At 45.7% G+C, this 22,844-nt stretch overlaps 1 protein-coding gene across 2 annotated transcripts in view; it reads left to right on the top strand.

Annotated features, from left to right (window-relative positions):
- Window positions 1-2,263: 2,263 nt before the first annotated feature.
- The window catches only part of SLC27A2 (solute carrier family 27 member 2), a 69,818-nt gene continuing 49,237 nt past the window's right edge, over window positions 2,264-22,844 (top strand). The window contains exon 1 of one of the 2 annotated variants that reach the window (XM_033920468.1): window positions 2,264-3,013. In XM_033920468.1, the coding sequence (XP_033776359.1) occupies window positions 2,536-3,013 (478 nt within the window). In that variant the 5' untranslated portion in view covers window positions 2,264-2,535. The remainder of the gene's footprint in view (window positions 3,014-22,844) is intronic. The other variant, XM_033920467.1, reaches the window with a different exon arrangement.

Here is a 22,844-nt window from a genome sequence, read left to right as displayed (position 1 = left end):
ATCCCCACTGATCTCTGCTCTAGCCACACAAACCACCATGTCTGCATGTCATGCTGCCGCCAAGCGAATCCACCAGTAGATCAACCCGCAGCAGGTCCGGATTGTGAAATAGGTGGCGTCAGTGGCGTATCTAGCATATGTAAAGATAAACACTTTCAATAATGATTAATATGATGTCCTATACTAAAGATACAAGAACAGCAAAGGCTAAGAACTAGCTTAAAAAATGAAGGAAAAAGCCTCCACCAAAGTGGTTTGTTAAAGGTGTTTGAGTGGTCACCTCATTGGCAAAAAACTTTCAAAGTGCATTAAAGCCTTATGCTGTGCTTCGCTAATGAAAATAAAAGATAGAAGAAAACTTTCAACTTATCTTCAGCTGATCGGTACACCAATGATCAGCGTTTCACAATAAGTTGCCTCAGGGTGTATCCCGACCGATCAGGCTTCTCTTCAAATGGGACGCCAAATCGTCTCAACACCTTTAACAAACCACTTCAGTGGAGGTGGAAGGGCCCTTTCTGAGACTTTTTCCTTCATTTTTTAAGCTAGTTCTTAGCCTTTGCTGTTCTTATATCTTTAGTATAGGACATCATATTAATAATTATTGAAAGTGTTTATCTTTGCATACATTGTGTTTTCATGTTATCTGGGTCATTTGTACCTAGCATATGTGACATCCGGGGCTCATCATTTTTTGACCCCCCCCCCCCCAATCTGTATGAAAAACATGATTTTTAGTAACAATCCAAATGTCACACAAGAATATTCCTAGGAAAAAGCAGCATCTTACATAATGCAGTACATCAATACACCCATTGTAAAACTTAACAAGCCTGATTAGTACAGATCAATCCTGCAATCAATCCTAACAGAAAACCATGTCTTTTGAACACACCTTCACCTAGTATGGAATATGTAATCACAAATTAACCCCTCCCCTTTTACAATAGGGTGGTTTTTAGCCATGGTGGTAACAACTCTGACGCTCATAGAATTCTGAGCCTCACAGCTGCTACCACCACAGCTGGCGCTAAAAAAACGCTCCAGTTTTGTAAAAGAGGGGATAAAATCGAAATACATAGACAGAGATTAAATTGAACCACCAAGAAGCTGGACTCTGCATACAATGTAACACCACAGAAACAATGACACATGTGTCCTAAAGCAATAAATAAATAAATATAAATTTTTTTTTCTACCTTTGTCTTCTCTGGTTTCTGCTTTCCTCATCTTCTTGTTACTCTCTTCCTTTCATCCACTGTCTGCCATCTCTCTGCCCCTATATGGCATCTTCTCTCCTTCTATGCTCCTTCCATCTCTCCTTTCACCCCCATTGGTCTGGCATCGCTCTCCTCTCCTTCCCTCTCCCATACCTCTCCTCTGCAATCCCTTTTCCCCCCTCATTTTCTACATCTGTCTAGATTACATTCTTACTACCCTGTCATCAATTTCCTTTTTTATTGTCTACCTACAGCTTGTGACATTTTTCCCTCACCTCCTCCAGTATTTCAGTAACTCAATCCTTTTCCCCCACCATGTGCCCTCCTTTTATTTATCCCCTCCTTCCATCATGTGCCCTCTTTCTCTACCCCTTCCATCTAGTACCTTCTCCTCTCTGTCCACTTCCATCCAGCGCTTGTCCCCTCTTTCTCTCCTCACCATTTTCTTCCTGCATCTGTTCCCTTATTTCTCCCATCCGCTTTTCCATCCAGCATAGGCACCCCCCTCTACCCTCCCCACTACTATCCAATGTCTGCCCTTTCTCTCTCCATCCACCCCTTGTCTCTCCCTTCCCCCTACTTCCTTCAGCATCTGCCCCTTTCTTTCCCTTCAATCCAATTCCATTTAGTATCCTTCTCCCTTATGTCTCTCTCCCCTTTCCCTGCACACCAATTCCCTCAGCACCACCCTGCCCCCTTTCACTACCTCCACTACTCTTCCATACCAGCAGTCCTGCTCCCTTCATGCAGCTAGGCCCCGCGGTGACTGTAGCTTCCGGTCCACCCCACATACTTGCTCTGGAGCAGAGTCGACAGTTAACCTAAGGTGCAGGAAGGTCCCGCCATGACTATGTCTGTCGGCTCCGCTGCAGAAGAAGTAAGTTACGTCGGAAGGGGTGGAAAGGTCCCGCGAGCAATGACTGCGTCTTCCGGGTCCACCCCCTCTGACGTAACTTACTTCTTCCGGAGCAGAAACGGCAGGCGTAATTATCTCGGGACCTGAGTACGGCTGCCGACTCTGCTCCAGAGCAAGTAAGTCGGATGGGGTCGGCTGTGCTTTGGGTGGCGTAATTGTGCCAAATGTTGATACTAGCCCAGATTGCAAACGCCTTGCATTAAAGGAGCAACTGGCAAGCTCTCGTCCAGTTCCCAAAAAAAGTCCTCTTTTCACCTGTTGCACTGGACGAGGCGCAGTAACTCTGCGGCGCTTCCTTACGTGCTGGAGCCCCGCCCCCGCTGCGCCTCCCCGCGCGGCCAGTGTGAACTCGGCGCCCGGCGCGAGCGCTTCAGTCCTTTTTTTGTTTTCCCGCCAACCATGTACGCGCTCCTCTCCACCGCCCTGGCCGGGCTGCTCTTCTTGCCGCTGCTGCTGAGCTCCCTGTACCCCTATGCGCTCCAGGACCTGGGCGCCTTCGTCTCCATCTTCTTCCAGGCGAGGAAACTGAGGAGGCGCGAGCGCAAGGTGCCTTACTTCACCGTCCTCGACCGCTTCCTGGAGCAAGCGCGGAAGGTGCCCGACAAGCCTTTCCTGCTCTTTAAAGACCAGGTGCTCTCGTACGCCGAGGTCGACCGCCGGAGCAGCAGAGCGGCGCGCGCCTTGCAGACCAACGGCCGGCTGAAGCAGGGGGACTGCGTGGCGCTCTTCTTGGGCAACGAGCCGGCTTTCGTGTGGCTTTGGCTGGCCTTGGCCAAACTGGGGTGCTCCGTTGCCTGCCTCAATATTAACATTAGGTCCAAGTCCTTGTTTCACATTTTCAAATGCAGCGGCGCTACAGTTCTTATCGCAGATCCAGGTGAGCCGCTGCGAAACGAAGGGAGGTTAAGTTCTGAGCTCTCTAATGAAGGGGGGGGAGGGCGGCTTTTGCTAAAATATCAGGATTCCAAACTCCTGGAGTTGTGAAAATGACCTGGAGGAAAGACTTTTGCAATGTTTTTCTGAAAACTTGTTTAATTTCAATAGCTTAATGCCATGCTGTAGTGTAGTAAGGGGCAAGGTCTCGGTAGGGGCACTGGCACACGTCCTCCTCTGCCCCCCCCCCCCCCGGGCTCTTTCCCAACCCCCCCTTGCCGTCCGCCCCTTCTCTTGTACCTCTTTAACGTTCCCTGCGCGTGCAACATTACGAACTTGACGCCCCTGTCGCCTCTCTCTGACATCACTTCTGGGCCCCGCGCCTAGGAAGTGACATCAGAGGGATAGCTGATATGATGCGGGCAACAAGTTCGTAATGTTTTTTGTGCAGAGAAAATTTAAAAAGTACAAGGGAAGGGGGGCTGGGAAAGGAGGGGTGCCACCGCCCCGGGCACCACTCATCCCTACTATGCCACTGACTATGCCATGTTCCTCTTTTTGGTGTGAGGTTTCCGAGTATCTCTGTGTATTTCGGATTTATTAGTGTTTTAGCCCCCCTGTGCTTCTAGTTATTAAACTAATTTTCCATACCATTTTCCCAGGGAGCTCAGAATGGTTTACAATTCATGGGTGTCCAACCTGCGGCCCCGAGAAGTATTTTGTGTGGCCCTGGTCGAGGGGATATAGTATTTTCCTCTGCTGCCCCTGGGTGTTTACCGTCTTGCCGGCTCTCTCCTCGGTCTTGCTGCAGTGTTTGTACGGCTCCAGAAAAACATTTTTCAGTCAATGCGGCCCAAGAAAGCCAACAGGTTGGATACCTCTGGTTTACATGAATTTATTCAGGTATGCAAGCATTTTTCCCTGTCTGTCCTTTTGGGCTCACAATCTATCTAATGTACCTGGGGCAATGGGAGATCAGGTTACCCATCCAGGGTCACAAGGAGTAGCATGGGCTTGAACCCACAACCTCAGGGTGCCAAGGCTGCAACTCTAACCACTGTGCCACACTCAGTCATAGTGTGATAAAAGATAGCATGGTATTCTACTCATACACTTGGAGATTTAACCCTAGACTTCTTAATGCATCTAACTTTCAGGAAACTTCTAAAATATATAACAGGTTATTGTTCCTTTAATAAAATAAAAGATACTTCCCACTTCATCTGGTGGAATGCATTTAAAGCCTATTTGAGAGGTATCATCATTGGGTTTTCTATTAAATGGCATAAGAAACAATCCATTTTTCTCAATATATTAGAAGAATAAATAAGGGTACGCTACAAATTCTAAATATATCTTCCAAAATCTTTGTAAACTCAGACTTGAGTATAGCAATATTTGTACTGAAATATCACAGGATCAATTAATAACTCTTGGCGTGAGATGCTTCTCTGAACAAAACAAAGCTGGTCGCCTTCTTGCTAAGTATTTAAAAAGGAAAAGACTCTGCTCAAAAATTTCACTGATAATACCCTGATTGCCAAAGATCAAGAACTCCTTTAATATATTTCAGGATTTTTTAAAATTATACTTTATATTCTAGTGACTCTCTACATCTGATACTGAAATTGACTATTTCTTATCTAAATTGAATATTCCTCAATTGGTTAGAGACAAATTAGAGCTGTTAGGCTTACCTATTTCTATCACTAAACGGAGCAAATGTTTTTCTTGGCACCTTATAAATGAAATTATAAAATTACACCAACAAAAATTAAATTTGAAAGTTATTTATTTAAAGTTCTTTAAGCAATGTATGGGTAATTGTAACAACAATGAAGCTAAAGTAGATAGAATAGAATGCGATGGATGTGCTTGTTTTTGAGTGCAAATTAACTCAAAACTTGGCTCAATAGTTGATAAGCAAGCATAAATTTCATCATCCACCATCTGCAGTCATTCTCTTTTTTTCAATTTAATTTCTGTCGGAGCTGAAAATCCAAGTTTGCAAAAATAAGAAGATCCAAACGGTGGTAAAGCCTTGATTGCTTTGTTTCTGCATAAAAAATTAATAAAACTAAAATTACTTGCCCTTAGTTTTCAAGGACCAATCACATTTAAAAAAAATGATGCTTGTCTTGGCGGTTGTATCCTTACACATGCAAGCGCGCATAACATTTGACAGACTCTTGCGTACATATCATCTCTTCTAGTGTATACTTATGAATGGAATTTTTTAAAATAAAGCAAAATTCTGGAATGTCTCATGGCACATCCGGAATCTCTTCGGGGCACACAGTTTGAGAGGCACTGCTATAGATGGAATTAATTAAGCAATTAAATCTTTCCCTCTGAATAAGTCTCCTGGACCTGATGGTTTTTCAGCTGAATTTTTAAAATCATTTACCACCCCCACCCTATGATCTTGCCAGTTTACCTGTAGTATTTCATGAAGATGCTTGGGGTGCCATCGTACAAACTCTACTGCAGCTCGGGCTGAAGTAAAAATCCAATGTGAAGAGGGCTAAGGTACACTGAAACTAATCAACAGGGACTAGTCTTTGACCCAACATGAGCCGTGTTTTGGCATACAATGGACATCGGGGGTCTTGCCATTCTCATTGTAGTTTGCAGATTATAAATACACCATCCCCTCTAGACCATCTGAATGAGCATGAATTTTGTCAACTCATTCCAAATTGGATGGTCTTGAGAAGACGCTGTATTTATAATCTGCAAACTGCAATGAGAACAGCAAGACCCCTGATATAGGCGTTGTATGCTAAAACACGGCTTGTGTTTAGTCAATAAAGATTAGTCTCTTGTTCGGTGAAGCCCTTTGTGCTTTTTTTGCCTGAAGTAAAGTCTTACAAGAGAGCAGCAGGGTCACTCGAGATGAAGAGCAACTTTTTACTCATGGTCCAGATGTTCTTGGTAGATATGTCACCTTTGAGATTATCTGTCCCAGAGAATCCCTGGACTGGGCTGCTGAACCTCCCTAAACCAATAATATTTACTTGATCCAGAATTCAACTACCAGTGTCCGTCTCTTCTTTCCACTATCTTCAAAGATGGCAGTGCCTGAGCAGTATCATTGTCAAGATGCAACACTAGAGGTCAGCCTACCAAACAAGGCAGCGCTTCCCAATAAGCAATCCCTTATTTGGTAGACTGATCTCTGGTGGTGCAACCAAGACATTACCAGGAAGTGAGGGACCGTATTAGATGCTTTGCTAGATTAAGTAAGTAGTAGTGGACTAAGCGGATAGGTCAAGTCCAATAGCACGGAGGCTCACTGGTTATGGGCATTACTGTGCTTAGTGCAAGGGATGCCTTGGCTCGTTGCTCTGAATCAGATAGCTGTAGGGGTAGGTGGCTACCAAACCTCACTGGACCACCCTAGAATTTTTGCAGGGAGGCGGTCAGGTGATCCAAGGAATTTCTGAATGTAGGGGTAGGTGTTGGGGATTGGTGAGTCCATCCTTCCCCCCCCCCCAATGTCTCTCTTCCTCTCACTCATTGAAAAGAAGAGGCACATATACACCTGATGCAGCACTGGGAGTGTAATATTTTTTAGAATGCTATTCACTACAGTTAAACACACCATCCCCCAGATTCTATAAAGGTCGTACAAAGTTGGGTGTCTAAATTTGGCTATGTAGGTCAGATGCACATACAAATTAATGAATTAACGACGTGTCAATAGTCAATAATTGGAATGAATTGGCATCAAATTTGGATTTGCGCATGCATCTGGCCTAGTCACTATTTTATAACATTGACACCTAACTTCACGGGGCTTGCCGGTATCAACAGCCTTCACAGCAGGCTACCTTTTGGCCAGTTGTGGATCTTCCCTTTGCTGCATCCTGCCTGCTATTTCCTGTCAGTGGGATGCGGCAGAGAGAAGATCCAGGACTGGCCGAAAGCAGCCTGCTTGTGCATGCTGTTTACTCCTGGCAAGCAAGGTAATGCTTAGAAGGCTGGAGGGAAGGAGGGAGCAATGCTGGACTAGGAGCTTGAGAGATAAGGGGAGAAGGCGTACACTTTGGGGATGGCAGTGCCACTTGAGGGGGGGGGGTTTGGGGGCACCGCCATTGAAGTTGGCTCAGGGTACCATAATTCTTTGAGCCAGCCCTGGCCTACAGGCGGGATCTCTTAGGGAGAGGAGGAGATAGTGGGTGCAGCGGATGAGCAGACTTGATGTGCCATTTGACCTTCATCTGCCATCATGTTTCTGTGTTTCTAAGGTTTTATTTTTAAAGATCGAAATGGTGCTTTATGTACAATCCAGGACACTTTGCTTCATTAGACAGAATGTTCTTTCTCTGAGACAAGTTTTTAAATTCTTTTTTGTAACATAGTATAAGAATTTCACGGTGTTCTGAATTCATTGCAGGCCCTTGATTTCTGGTGTCCTTGTAGCTAAAAAATGTACTGTGCTCTTAGAATGATTTTGAAATAATAATAAACAAGTCAATTCACTTGCATAAAAGATTAGATACAAATTAAACAGTTACAAAGGAAATTGTTTACTTATTTAGTCCACAAACTTGTGATCCAAGAACAAGGAAAAATAAACAAGGTATAATAAAAAATCAATAGGACAGAATAGAAGACATTTTAAATCCCAAACAGCTGGTTGGTTAGATAATGGTATAGCCATTGGTCCAATAACTACTCCCCCCCCCCCCCCCCCGAAGGGCGGTTCTTTAGCCACAATAAATTCAAGTAATTGTTTTGGCTCAAAAAAAACAACCATCTAACCCCCTGAGGTTCAAATAACGTGATATAAGGATTTATATTCCACTATTATCTTCACAGTTCTAAGCAGATTACAATCTAAAAAGCTAGTACAATACCTGGGATTTGCATTAGGAAATACAGTGATTTTCTATATAGAATACAATAGTGCTTTTAATGCATTCTCTGTTTAACATATATCTGTGAAAGAGGATAGCTTTAATTCTCCTTCTCCTGAAATCTAAATAGCTATGAGAATTCCATAACAATCCGACAGAATCTTGTAGTACTCGGAGCTGAACCCGGGCGCTTTAGTTAACTTAAGCTTCTTTATGCCTAGCTGCACCTCTGCGGGACTAATAGGCGCATTCAGTCGCTCCAATTGAACAGCTGTCAGCTTGGATAGTGTCAGCCCCTGAAAGAAAGCATCCTGATTGTTGTGACTTGAGGCTGGGTGTTAGGGTTTGATTGTGTTTGCTTGGGGGTTTTCTAATACTTCAAATGTGTTGGGCATTCAATCAAGAGGTTTTTGTACTATGATTCATATGCTGTCATGCTCTTTCGCTTGTTGATTTCCCTAGATGTTGTGCTTTTATCTGCGTTCCCTTTGCAATTGCTAATAAAGATTAAAAAAAAAAAGAATTCAATTAAACCTTACATATAATCTTTTCCCATAAGAACATAATAGCGATACTAGGTCAGACCAATGGTCCATCTAGCCCAGTACCCTGTTTCCACAATGTTTAATCCAGGTCACAAATACCTAGCAAAAATCCAAACAGTAGGCAGTATTCCATGCTACCAGTCCCAGGGCAAACATTGGCTTCCTTCATGTCTGTCTCAATAGCAGACTATGGACTTTTCCTCCGGGAACCTGTCCAAAGCTGTTACCATATCCTCTGGTAATGCAATCCAGACAGAGCTTAACTATTTTCCAAGCAAAAAATATTTCCTCCTATTGGTTTCAAAAGTATTTCCCTGTAACTTTTATTGAGTGTCCCTTAGTCTTTGTAATTGTTGATAGAGTAAAGAAAAAAAAATGATTTGCTTGTACCCATTCTAAACTGTTCATGATTAAATTCTATCTCCCCTCAAGACGTTTTTTCAAGCTGAAGAAGTCTAGCCTCTTCAATCTTTCCTCAGACAAGAGGAGTTCCATCCATTTATTAGAATCTATTAACGTGGACAAATGGAAAGTGATGCAGTTTGGGCAGAATAACCCAAATCATAGTTGACCAGATGCTAGGTTCCACCTTTGATCAGTACCCAAGAAAAAGATCTAGATGTTGTTATCTTAGATATGCTGAAACCTACCGCCCAATGTGCAGTGGCGGTCAAAAAAGCAAAATGCTAGGAATTACTAGAAAAGGTATGGTAAACAAGACGAAAAATGTTATAATGTCTTTGCATCGCTCCATGGTGCGCCCTCATTTTGAGTATTCTGGTCGACATATCTCAAAAAAGATATAGCAGAATTAGAAAAGGTTCAAGATTTAGAGTGGAACAATTACAACAGACTATATAACAAATACTCTAAATCCTATTGCGTTCTGGACTCATGCCCCCCAGAAATCATGAAAGCGGCACCTTTAGTATTTAAACTATCGTTGATGCAATATTTGGCTCATAACCTAAAAACTGGGAAGTTCCTCTCTAATAATGGTCACATAATAATAACCACAATTCTAAAAAATCGAAAAGAATCTTCAGCTATAATATCCAACTACAGACCAGTAGCATCCATTCCGTATATTTTAAAAATTATGGAGGGATTGGTACACACCCAACTGATGGATTATCTGGATCAGTTCTCTCTCCTACATAAAACTCAATCCGGTTTTAGACCGTTATTCAGTACTGAGACAGTAATTGCGGCTATTTTAGACAATCTGCGCCTACTGTTTAGTAAGGGCCTTAATGCCCTGGTTATGCAATTCGATATGAGTTCTGCCTTTGATCTAGTAGACCACGGGAAACTGCTGCAATGCCTAGACACCATTGATATCAGGGACGAGGTGCTGAATTGGTTCTGTGGCTTCCTTATGTCCCGCACTTATCAAGTACGTTTTAATTATGAACTTTCAGATACCTGGAGCAATCCATCCGGTGTGCCACAAGGGTCTCCGCTATCTCCATTGCTCTTCAACGTCTACATGTCCTCACTAGGCATGCAGCTAACCCAGTTGGGGATAAAACTATTTAGTTATGCAGATGATTTTACGATCATCATCCCATTTGTTAATTCTATCTCTGAAACTATTCCTAAAGCTTCAGAAGCCATAAACGTGATGGAGCACTGGATGACAACCTTTAGGCTCAAACTTAATTCAGAAAAGACAACTTTCTTCGTTGCTTCGCCACATCCTCTTGACACCAAATCACCACTATGTATCAATAATCTTAATTACCCTATCCAACCTACCATAAAGATACTAGGTGTAACTTTGGATCAGTGCCTAACCATGAAAGACCAGGTGGACTCCTTGATAAGAAAGGGATTTTTCACTCTCCGGAAACTCAGATCCATTAAAGCTTATTTCGATACAGCGGCATTCAGAACCCTAGTCCAATCCCTCGTACTGAGTCTACTTGACTACTGTAACATTGCCTATTTAGCAATTTCCCAAAAGAACATGCAGCGTTTACAATTGATGCAAAATGCAGCGGTCAAACTGATCTTTGGGCTGAGGAATTTTGACCACGTGACACCCTACTACCGGCAGCTGCATTGGCTGCCAATGGAGGTGCGCGTAAAGTTTAAATTCACCTGCTTCTGCTTCAAAGCACTACACGGACTTGCCCCTAAATATATAACTGACCTTTTCGTCTTCTCAGCCAACAGACACAAGAGAAGCTCACATTCCAACTTCGTTTCCCCCCCAGTGAGAGGTTGTAAACTGAAAAAACACCATGACCATCTTCTCTCGCACCAAGCAGCATCATGGGGTAAAGACCTAGAACAATTGCTTTCGCCCACTACTTATGAGGAATTTAGGAAACGTCTGAAAACACACCTGTTCCTAAAGTATCTAGACAACTGATCCTCTCTTCTCTCTCCCCTCTATAGCGATTAACTTGTTCTATTGATCACTCTCTTCTCAAAAATGAATTTCCTGTCCTATTAACCCTCTTTCTTCCTCCCCTCTTAAAGTCAATCAATTTGTACCTTTGCTTAATCTTTGTAAACCGCATAGAACTTCAGGGTATTGCGGTATATAAGCTGTTATTATTATTATAAAGGCCAAATGGCCCATCCAGTTTGCCCATCCAAAGTAGCCATTATCTCTTCCTTTCTCTGAGATCCCACGTGACTATCCCAGACTTTCTTGAAATCAGACAGTCTCTGTCTACATCACCTCTACCAGGAGATTGTTCCACACATCTACCACCCTTTCTGTAAAAAAGTATTTCCTTGTAGATTATTCCTGAGCCTATTAACTCTTATCTTCATCCTATGCCCTCTCATTCCAGAACTTCCTTTGAAATGAAAGAGACTCGATTCATGCACAGTTATGCCACGTAGGTATTTAAACATCTCTATCCTATCTCTCCTCTCCTGCCTTTCCTCCAAAGTATACAGATTGGGATCGGTCAATGGGCTTCCCTCAGTAATGATCTAACATGATCATATTTTCTGAGCCAAGTGATAAGTTTGATGGCTGTATTCTGTATTGTTTGAAGATGTTTTAAGTTCCTTGTCCTTGATTTCTTTGTAGAGAACATTGCAGTAGTCAAATTGGTTGATCACTAAGGACAAGAATATTCATTGCAGAGGGTTGTAGTCATGATCTTATTAAATCATTCTGAGTTTATGAAATGGACATTTTGATGACCTCTGAGATTTGTGAAGAAAATGTTAAGGAGTTCTCTCTGATTACACCTAAGATCTTGGATGCAGTACAGGAAAGACCCTGATGGGGCCGGGCAGAGTCAACCTGTCTCAATTGCTATCTCTGCTGGCCACCATGCATGTTTTCAGGACTCGCTGGTCCAGTGCAGGGAGGGAAAGAGACCTGGAGAAAAAGGGACTGAGGAGATGTGGGATCTATAAGGGGAGCAAAGGAAAGGCAGAAAGAATGACTGATTCAAGGGGAAGTGGGGAAGAGATGCTGTACCAGGGGTTGGGGGTGCAGGAGGAAGGCAAGAGAGGGAGGAGAAACTGGACATGGGGAGGGACAGGGAGGAAATGCAGACCATGGAGGAAGCACCATGAAAGGCACACGGAGGAGAGATGATGGATATAGAGGGAGGCTATAGATACACAGATGACGGTTGCTGAGCATAGGGTGAGGATAGGGACGGACCCACAGGAGCGATGCTGTACAGGATGGCTAGGGACCCAGAAAAAAAAAGGGCAGTGGACATAGAGAAAAAAATGTTAAATGCATAGGGGACCCTGGAAAGAAAGTTTAACAAAAGCAGAGGAAAGTGTAGACACTGGGACCAAAGCAATGACCAGATAACAAAAGTAGGAAAGAGTTTCATTTCCTTTTCTGAATTTATTAATTGTAAATATGTCAACTTTGGAAAAGTGCATTGCTGGTATCTTGCATTTCAGGTTCTGTTTCTATTACTGTGACAGGTTTTCTTTGTTTAGGTCTGGAATGTATGTGCTTTCTTCAGGATATGTTCACTGGAGCTCTTAAAGGATTCTTTTTCTTTCTCTTCCAGTCCCCCCACCCCCCACTGTCTCCACTGCCTTGGGAGAGATAGCATTATAGAGGGCCCATCTTAATTTTTCTACCTGGGGCCCATTAAATCCTAGCTACATCACTGTTGTAGAGATGTATCTGAAGAATGAAAACATTTTCTTCCTGGGTTATGCCATCTGCTGGCACTGCCCAGAAGTCTGTGGGATTGCCAGTGGCTACTACATCCAGTTTTTCTCTTGTTGCAGATGTTTGGGTTTTATGCTCAGATCACACCGTCTGTTTCACCCCTTTGTACAGTGTTGCAGGAAAAGAGGGAGCTCTGCACTCCTCTGGGCTAGATGACAATTTCAAGGCCAAGGGAGATTTTAGCTTTCTGTTTCCAAAAAGAGCTCTTGGTAACCTAGCAAAAGGAGCTTGCAGGGTGAGTTGGGAGGGAATTGTTGGGCTGGGGAGACTGCTGCATGCCCGTGTACTAAAAATCTGCCCTGCATAGTAATTGCAGGAAAGATGCTTGGCATGGCTTCTCTTTTACCGTACAGGCTTTGCACTTACTGTGCATTAATTCTTGAAACTAATACACAGGATATATAAAATATTGCTGTACTTTGGTAAAAAGGCCACCAAGTTTGTATTTATTTATTTAAAACATTTATAATCCGCTTTAAACCAAAGCGATACACAATATGAAATGCATCACATTTCCGCAATCATCTTAAGTGCTGGCCGCTGATTTGTTTTCGTTTTAAATACGTATTGTGTATCTGTCTACATTGTGAACGGCTCTGTAAAAAGTGGGTTATAACTAAAATAAAACAAAACCAAACAATAAAAACTGAACGAATAAAAACATAGAAGTCAAAGAAGAATACTACTCATCATAATGTCTTTACAAAGAGGAGGATGTTGACAAGATATATCACCTGCAGTTAGTCTAATCTTCTCATTTAAGGAAAAAAGCTTGTGCAAAAAATGAGTTTTTAGTAATTTTCTGAACTGCAATAAATTTCCACAGAATCTCAAAATTCCAGAAAGGGCATTTGGAGTTCGATTGATTGTCCTTCCCAAAATTTAATATTTTCACTGACCAGAATGTCACCTTTAGCTATCTTTTTGTAGTTTACTGTATATAAAAGAATCTTTTTTTGGTTATCACGCTAGCACCTGAAGTCATCTAATTTTAAAACACCTCGCTTTATTTAACCATCGCATAGAGTTCAAGTTCCTATTGCTGACCTACAAGTGTGTTCATTCTGCTGCCCCTCAATATTTCTCCTTTCCATAGCAAAGCAGCAGATGAATCCAGACTAGTGGGTATAGCTCACATCGACCAGCAGGTGGAGATAGAGAACTGATTAACAGTTGGCCTTAAAGCCTGGTGTTCCTCTTGTTACTTCAGTTTTGCTCTATCTCCCAGCAGGAATGGAGCTTACTCTACTAGCTCCTGGATTCTGGCTGGGGCCGGTTTAGGTGGTGTTCCTGTGGCTTCCTCTGTTGAGACTCTGTCTCTTCAGTAGGACAGGGGTGCCTGGCTGATCGGTGCCGGCTTTGGGAGCTACACCTGGGCCCTCCCAGGTCCCTTCTCCACCCTCCCCTCCGTTTGTTTGAGCGGGTTCTTGGGCCACTGCAGGAGGTTTGTGCTTAGGTTTCTTCATTCCAGTTAAAAAAAAAAAAAAAAAAAAAAAAAACCAACGACTTCCTGCTTGTGCTGAGCCATGCTGTGTTCGTGTGGCTTTCAGTGCGATTACCAGCTGTTACCCGACTGCAGTTAGAGCGGGGGACCGGTTGGTGAGTAACGTTGTTTGCTGTCTGCCTCCTCTTGCGTTCGTTGGTCGTTCGGGTCGTTCCGGCGGTAGCGGGGGGTGGGCGGAGTCGGCGCGGCGGCGTGTTGCCGCGTTTGTGAAAAAAAAAAAAAAAAAAGTTTTTTGTATCGCCGTTTTTTGCGATGGCAGCAGAGGCTACTCAGCGGTGCTCGCGCTGTGGGAAGCGCCGAGCACTGTCGGGCTTCTGCTCTGCAGGGTGTGGGGATACACCGGCAGAAGATGCCTTCCTGCAAGCGTGTGAGTTAGCCATCTCCCGTGTCAGTGGGGCACGGTCTACTTCCCCGGGCCTCGAGGGTGACTCGGGGGGACTGCAAGGCTCTGCCGCGGCTGAGGGGAGGTCAGCGGCGGTCGGGGAGCCAGGGTCGCTAGGGGACGGCGCGGCTGCGCGCCCTAGCATTGATCAGGCAGGTTCTTCTTTAATGGGGGTGAGTTCCTTCTCCCCGGAGTTTGTTATGCTATTGCACCGAGCTTTTCTGCTACAGGGCTCGCAGCCGGCCCAGTCGGTACCGGCGACCTGGCCGTCCCTCCCTGGGCCTTCTACCTCCACGGGCTTATCCGGTGCTAATGCCGGCCCGACTACGGGTCCTGTACTGTCGCCTGGGCGGTCGCAGGGGGCGAAGAAACGCAGACTCGCGACCGTGGACGCGGAGGGTAATCTTCCCTTAGCACCTTTCTCCCTTCCTGAATCATTAGAGGAAGGGGAGGTCTTAGATTGGGAGGCAGAGGATCCCCCGGGCAGGGAAGTTGATGATCCTTCCGCGCTCCGGCTGTTTCATAGAGAGGAGCTGGCGTCCTTGATTTCCAAGGCTTTGCAGGGTTTAAATATCTCTCAGGAGGATGCTAAGGTGTCGGGTAACCCCCTGATGGCAGGTACGCGTAAGCCACCTAGGTCCTTTCCGGTGCATGAAGCCATGCAGGAGCTGATCTCGGCGCAATGGGATACGCCGGAGGCCAGTTTACGAGTGGCAAAGGCCATGCGGCTCCTGTATCCGGTTGACCCGACCGAACTTGAAAAGTTTCGGTTACCTAGGGTGGACGCTTTGGTGGCAGCGGTAACGAAAAAGACTACCTTGCCGGTGGAAGGGGGGGTGGCACTAAAGGATGCGCAGGATAGGAAGATTGAATCTTCACTAAAAATGTCCTTTGAAGTAGCTGCGGTTACCTTACAGGCCGCTATTTGCAGCTCGTATGCGGCGAGGGCATGTTTGCAGTGGTCACAAGGGATGACCGATAATTTAATGGTGTCCGGGGGTTCTGTCCCTTCGGAACTGGCTGATTTGGAGTCAGGCTTGGCCTATTTGGCAGACTCCTTATATGACATTATTCGAGCATCTGCGAAACAGATATCTCTGTCAGTGGTATCGCGCAGATCCTTATGGCTCCGACATTGGGCAGCAGATGCTGCATCCAAGCTTAGGCTGGTGAGACTCCCTTTTAAGGGAGGTTTATTATTTGGAGAGGACTTAGAGAAATTGGTGAAAGATTTTGGGGATACCAAAACACAGCGTCTACCGGAGGATAGGGCTAGGCCCCCGGTGAGGTCCTCCTCGTCTAGACCGCGCTTCAGAGATGTGAGGCGGTCCAGGCCTGGTAAACCATTCTTCAGATCAGCATATGGTTCTTTCTCTGCGGCGAGGCCTAGGTTTCAGCAGAGGAGTTCCTTTCGTACAACGAAACCCTCTTCAGGTCAGCCAACACGTACCCCACCAAGTCGCACTCCGCAATGACGGTGGCTTGGCTCCCTCCGCCCTGCCCTTAGGGGGCCGGCTTTCGGCGTTCCGGGCGGAGTGGGCCACAATCACGTCAGATCAGTGGGTGTTGGACATTGTTCGGGAAGGGTACAAGTTGGAGTTCGCCTCTCCCGTCGAAGATTCTTTCTTGGTGTCCCCGTGCCATGGGGCGGCCAAGGGAGAGGCGGTCCGCATGACTCTTCAGGGGCTGCTCGATCTGGGGGCGGTGGTACCGGTACCCCCGGAAGAGGTAGGCCGCGGGATATATTCCCTGTACTTCATTGTTCCAAAGAAGGGGGGGTCGTTCAGACCGGTGCTGGACCTCAAAGTGGTCAACAGATTTCTCAATGTTCGCCATTTCCGGATGGAGACGGTACGCTCGGTCATTGCGGCAGTTCGACCGGGAGAGTTCCTCACGTCCCTAGATCTCAAGGAGGCGTACCTACATATCCCGATCTGGCCTCCGCATCAGCGGTATCTAAGGTTTGCGATTCTTGGCCAGCACTATCAGTTTCGGGCAATGCCCTTTGGCCTGGCGACGGCTCCCCGCACCTTTTCCAAAGTCATGGTCGTGGTAGCAGCCTCTCTTCGCAAGGAAGGGATTCGGGTACACCCTTACTTAGACGACTGGCTGATCCGCGCCTCGTCCAGGCAGGAGAGTTTGTCGGTTACTCAGAGGGTAATATCTCTCCTTCAGTCGTTAGGGTGGATCGTCAATTTTCCCAAGAGTTTTCTGTCCCCGTCGCAGTCTTTGGTACATCTGGGGGTCAGATTCGACACTGCTCTGGGGAGAGTATTTCTACCCCGAGACCGGGGAGAGAAATTGCAGGCTCAGATTCGCCTACTTCTCGGGTCGCCCAGACCTCGGGTTTGGGATTATGTGCAGGTTTTGGGCTCCATGGTAGCGACTCTGGAGGTGGTCCCCTGGGCTCGGGGCCACATGAGACCCTTACAACAGTCGCTTCTCTCTCGCTGGTCCCCAGCTTCTCTGGACTACAATGTGCGTCTCCGATGGAGTCCTCGGGCGGCTCGCAGCATGCAATGGTGGCTACACGAGTTGCACCTGTGGCGGGGCATGCCGTTAGCCACACCGGAGTGGGTGGTGGTGACGACGGATGCCAGTCTGAGGGGCTGGGGGGCCCAGTGCCTGCAAGCATCGGTGCAGGGAGTGTGGTCCTTAGAGGAAGCACAGTGGCCCATCAATTTGTTGGAGTTAAAAGCGATCAGATTGGCGCTGAGGGCTTTTCAGTCCCTGATTCAGGACAGACCGACCAGAATCTTTTCGGACAGTGTCACGGCGGTCGCATATGTCAATCGTCAGGGGGGCACTCGGAGTCCGCAGTTGGCCGAAGAGGCAAGGATATTGTTTCAGTGGGCAGAAGGGCATGTTCCGCTTCTGTCGGCGGCATACATTGCGGGTCACGAAAACGTGCAAGCGGACTTCCTCAGCAGAAATCTTCTAGATCCGGGCGAGTGGGAGTTGTCGGCTTGAGCGTTCGACCTGCTAGTCCGTCGGTGGGGGTTGCCAGAGTTGGATCTCATGGCTTCGTCCCGCAATGCGAAGTTGCCTCGCTTCTTCAGCAGGCGCACGGAGAAGGGCTCGGAGGGGGTGGACGCGTTGGCCCTCCCATGGCCTCCAAATTCCCTTCTGTATGTGTTCCCGCCTTGGCCCATGATAGGGCGGGTGTTACAACGCATCGCTCTCTTTCACGGCAGGGTGATCCTGGTGGCTCCGGATTGGCCGCGTCGACCGTGGTACGCAGATCTCGTTCAGCTTTCAGTAGGCGATCGGGTGACGTTCCAGGTAACTCCGGACTTACTAACTCAGGGCCCAATCTGGATGGAAGATCCGGCCCGCTTTGGTCTTACGGCCTGGCTCTTGAGCGGTCAAGGCTAAAGAAGAAGGGCTATTCGGAGCAGGTGATTGCCACGCTTCTTAAAGCTAAGAAGATTTCGACTTCGACCTCCTATGCGAGGGTCTGGAAGATTTTTGATGCTTGGTGCGGTCGACAGGGAATCGCGCCCTTCCATGCATCTCTGGCGGCTATTCTTGCCTTTCTGCAGGAAGGCGTAGAGAAAGGATTAGCCTATAACTCTTTAAGGGTTCAGGTGGCGGCCCTTGCCTGTTACAGGGGCCGGGTGGCTGGCGCGTCGCTGGCGTCGCAGCCGGACGTGGTCCGTTTCCTCAAAGGGGTTCACCATATCCGCCCGCCGGTAAGGCGAATTTGTCCTTCCTGGAATCTTAAACTCGTACTGGGGAGGTTGCAGGGGGCACCTTTTGAACCCCTGTCAGCGGCCACTTTGAAGGATGTCACGCTGAAAACAGTGTTCTTGGTGGCAATGGCTTCGGCGAGGCGAGTATCGGAGCTTCAGGCGCTTTCTTGCAGAGAACCCTTTTTACGTTTTTCTGAGACGGGGGTGTCAGTGCGGCCGGTGCCGTCCTTCCTGCCTAAGGTGATTTCTTCATTTCATGTGAACCAGAGTGTATTCCTCCCGTCCTTCCGGAAGGAGGATTGGGGTAAACGATTTTTGTCTTTGCGTCGACTGGATGTGCGGCGTATGCTTCTCCATTATTTGGGAATGACGAATGATTTTCGTAGGTCGGACCATCTCTTTGTATTGTTCGCGGGTAAGAACAAGGGGATGGCGGCGTCTAAAGCGTCCATTGCGCGTTGGGTCAAGGAGACGATTGCTTCGGCTTATGTGTTGACAGGTAAGAAAGTACCGGAGCACCTTCATGCTCATTCCACTCGGGCATTGGCTACGTCTTGGGCGGAGTCCGGGGGGATGTCTTTGGAGGAAATTTGCCGAGCGGCCACTTGGTCGTCGGGTAATACCTTTTCGAAGCATTATCGCTTGGACGTAGCAGCCAGTGCGGAGGCAAGTTTTGGCACTGCGGTACTGGCGGAGGCGGCATTGGCGTCCCACCCGGTTTGAGTTTGCTTTGCTACATCCCACTAGTCTGGATTCATCTGCTGCTTTGCTATGGAAGGTAAAATTATGGTCTTACCTGTTAATTTTCTTTCCTTTAGAAGCAGCAGATGAATCCAGAGCCCCTCCCCAAGTGCACTGTATGTGTGTAGGGTGTTTGTTTATGGTTTCAGTTGGGATATGGTTGGTAATTGTATTATTTAGGGGTCCATTTTCTACTGGAATGAAGTTTTGTGGATGCTCATGCTCCTTTCGGGCTGCTTGGGCAAAATGCATAACTGAAGTAACAAGAGGAACACCAGGCTTTAAGGCCAACTGTTAATCAGTTCTCTATCTCCACCTGCTGGTCGATGTGAGCTATACCCACTAGTCTGGATTCATCTGCTGCTTCTAAAGGAAAGAAAATTAACAGGTAAGACCATAATTTTACCTTCTTATTTCTCCTTATACACCTCCCAGAGAACTCCATTCCTCAGATAAGCTGATCTTAGCTGTACCCTTCTCCTCCATTGCCAATTACATAAGAAATGCCTCCGCTGGGTCAGACCTGAGGTCCATCGTGCCCAGCAGTCCGCTCATGCGGCGCCCAACAGGTCCAGGACCTGTGCAGTAATCCTCTATCTATACCCCTCTATTCCCTTTTCCAGCAGGAAATTGTCCAATCCTTTCTTGAACCCCAGTACCGTACTCTGCCCTATTACACCCTCTGGAAGCGCATTCCAGGTGTCCACCACATGTTGGGTAAAGAAGAACTTCCTAGTATTTGTTTTGAATTTGTCCCCTTTCAACTTTTCCGAATGCCCTCTTCTTTTATTATTTGAAAGTTTGAAGAATCTGTCCCTCTCTACTCTCTCTATGCCCTTCATGATCTTGTAAGTCTCTATCATATCCCCTCTAAGTCACCTCAGTCCCAGTTTCTCCAGTCTCTCAGCGTATGAAAGGTTTTCCATTCCTTTTATTAGACGTGTCGCTCTCCTCTGAACCCTCTCAAGTAACGCCATATCCTTCTTAAGGTACGGCGACCAATATTGGATGCAGTACTCCAGATGCAGACGCACCATCGCCCGATACAACGGCAGGATAACTTCTTTCGTTCTCCTGCTGATGGCAGATAAAGGCCAAATGGCTCATTTAGTTTGCCCAACCACAGTAACCATTATCTCTTTTTCTCCGAGATCCCACGTGCATATCCCAGGCCCTTTTGAATTCAGACAGTCACTGTCTCCACCGCCTCTTCCTTTCATCTAGCTGCTCCCTATGCCTAGAATAAATGATCTGAGTTTGTCCGCCAAGCCCCTTCCCTTACCTTGTTTAAAAGGAGACTGAAAACCCACCTTTTTGATATAGCCTTCAATCCATAACCCTACTTCCCACTGCCCACCAATCCAGCCAGCAGATTCACTGTTCCCCTTAACTGTATCCTTAACATCCTGTTTGTCTGTCTTGTCTGTTTAGATTGCAAGCTCTTTTGAGCAAGGAATGTTTTCTTTGTGACTGTACAGCGCTGCGTGCGTCTGTTAAGCGCTATAGAAATAATTAGTAGTAGGGGGAAGCTATCAAAGTTGACAGCTGTTTTCGCACAGAGTCCCATTTTATGCAGTAAGACCTTGTGCTGAAGTAACCTTGTGGCAAAATATCCCATCTAAACAGTAGCACACTTTAAATTTCCCCTTAATATGCTCTCACTCCACATAAATCCTGAAGCAGGTTGTAACTGGCTTCTCCCAGGAGAATCCCAGCCAGATAAACTCATTGAACTTGTAGCTTAAAACATTACCAGGCTGGACTCTGTTCCTTAGCCAAACTTCTTTAATAAACTTAAAACAAAAAATTAAAAAAATACTTAGTTCAGTTGACCTCAAGGAATTTCCTCTTATGCAGAATCCATATTCCACCAGTGCATCCCAGAGAGAGGGGAAACTGGGAATTGATGCTGGTCCATAAGATACACTTTTTTCCACCCCCACCCTTATGGAGCGAAGACGACCCCCCCTCTTTCCAGTACCCTTTAATAACATTGCCCGCCCGCCGGCCCTTCCTTTTTAAAATACCCTCGCCCGCCTGCAGTACCTTTTTTAAATGCCCCCTGAAATCTAGTGGTCCAACGGTGTATGGGCCGGCAGGAGCGCACGGTCTACGCTGCTGCCTGGGCCTGCCCCGCTTTCTGAATGGCTGCGTCAGTAATTGCGGGACTCTTGATATACTTACAGTCACTTTATAGAGAGAAAGGGTTGCAGCTAATAAGCCTAAGAAAAGGTGAAGGGGCATTAAAGTTTTTATATGGGCATAGAAGAAACTACTACTTTGTTGATTGGTTACCCCAAACAAATTTGTCACTTTGAAAAGAAGTTGTGGGGTTGATTATTCAAAAGGGGTTAAACCCTGCTGAGCAAGCTGGCTGCTAATATTCAGGAGCACTTAACTGGTTACTGTTAACTGTGGAAGGCCAGGTGTGAGCTGGAGTGGAATTGAGCCATCAGTAGATTTGTGACGCAGTAGCAGGAAAGTGTATTGTGTTAGAAGTTTAAATGGGTGGGAGGAGGATGGGGAGATACTTTTAATTTGAGTGCAGTTAATTGTTGGATATGTAGAAGGGGGGATGATATCTGTTTGTCATAAAATATTATTTGAAAGAATTTAAGTGCTGTTAAAGTGTAAAATGTTTGTATAATATGTTGCACTTATTTTTGGCTTTAAAATGAATAAAGATATTAAAAAAAGTTTAAATAAGTTGTTTTTAATTTTTATGATGGGGTTTGCATGCAAGCAAAGGAGATACACCTTATTAATATATGTAGACATAATATCTTTTTGCACTAACAAATCTGTTTGAGGTACATATTTGAGACCAAAAGTGGACAGTTTCTCTGATACCCGTTCACCTATAGTTAAACCCTTTAGCCTGTCACCTGTATCTGTTGCTAAAGAGGCAGGTTATATACAGGTCACTGGTTAAACATAATCTCGTAAAAGATAAGGTTACTTAGAATGGCTAAAGTTAAGTAAGGTAAAGGTATTACTCAAATGCAGTGAAAAATGTGAACTCTGTTAATTTTTTTTCATGATGACAGCAGGGGAAAAAGAAGACTTTTAAACTGGGAGAAAAAATGGAACTATCTGTGCTCTGAACGTAGATTAAAATTTCGCTATAGCTTTTGAATTTTAACTGCAGTAATTTCTTGCTCAGTATTTAAGACCAATTATTCTTTGAAAAGCGCTGGTATGGCTAGTTTCAGTTAGGGCGCTGGTCTTTGACCAGAGGGCCGCTGTGTGAGCGGACTGCTGGGCATGATGGACCACTGGTCTGACCCAGCAGCAGCAATTCTTATGTTCTTAAGTAGAGAATGAAACGGTGACAAAATTCATCACCGTTCCCGTCCCCGCGGATAACCACAGGAAACCATCTTCATGTCATTCTTTAAAGAGAGAGGGAAGAATCAGAGTATGAATGGCTATAACCACTGACCCGCAAGCTTTGCTTTGAAGAATGCTGGTGTAGAAGGACTGAGGTTGAAATAGACACTAGAAAATGACATGGGATTATTTCCCGCGGTTATCCGCGGGGACGGGAACGGTGATGAATTTTGTCACCGTGTCATTCTCTATTCTTAAGCCATTTAAGAATTATCCTCAAAATGTCAACAAGTATTCAGTGTGGTTTACAAGATTTCTACAATCAAAACAATTAAGAGTAAATCTTGAAAAGAAAACAGATTGTCGTTAACATTTTCCTTGCTCATTCTTGCAGCCTAACACCAGCTCTGGCAGGATACACACATTTCAAAGCTGACCATATTGTAATCACAAAATAGAAAATAAAAATATTTTTTACCTTATGTTTGGTCATTTTATTATTCAAATCATGTTGGCCCCAGGCTCTGGTTTCTGTTTGTCTTTATTAGCTCACTCGCCAGGGTCTCCTGCCCATTTGTTGTTTTCTTCTTTCTCTGTTCTCACCA

This window comes from Geotrypetes seraphini, chromosome 14 (assembly GCF_902459505.1).
Source record: "Geotrypetes seraphini chromosome 14, aGeoSer1.1, whole genome shotgun sequence".
In the NCBI taxonomy this organism is placed as follows: Eukaryota; Metazoa; Chordata; class Amphibia; order Gymnophiona; family Dermophiidae; genus Geotrypetes; species Geotrypetes seraphini.
Note: the sequence above shows the minus strand (reverse complement) of the source record. Positions and strands in the feature narration are given on the sequence as shown.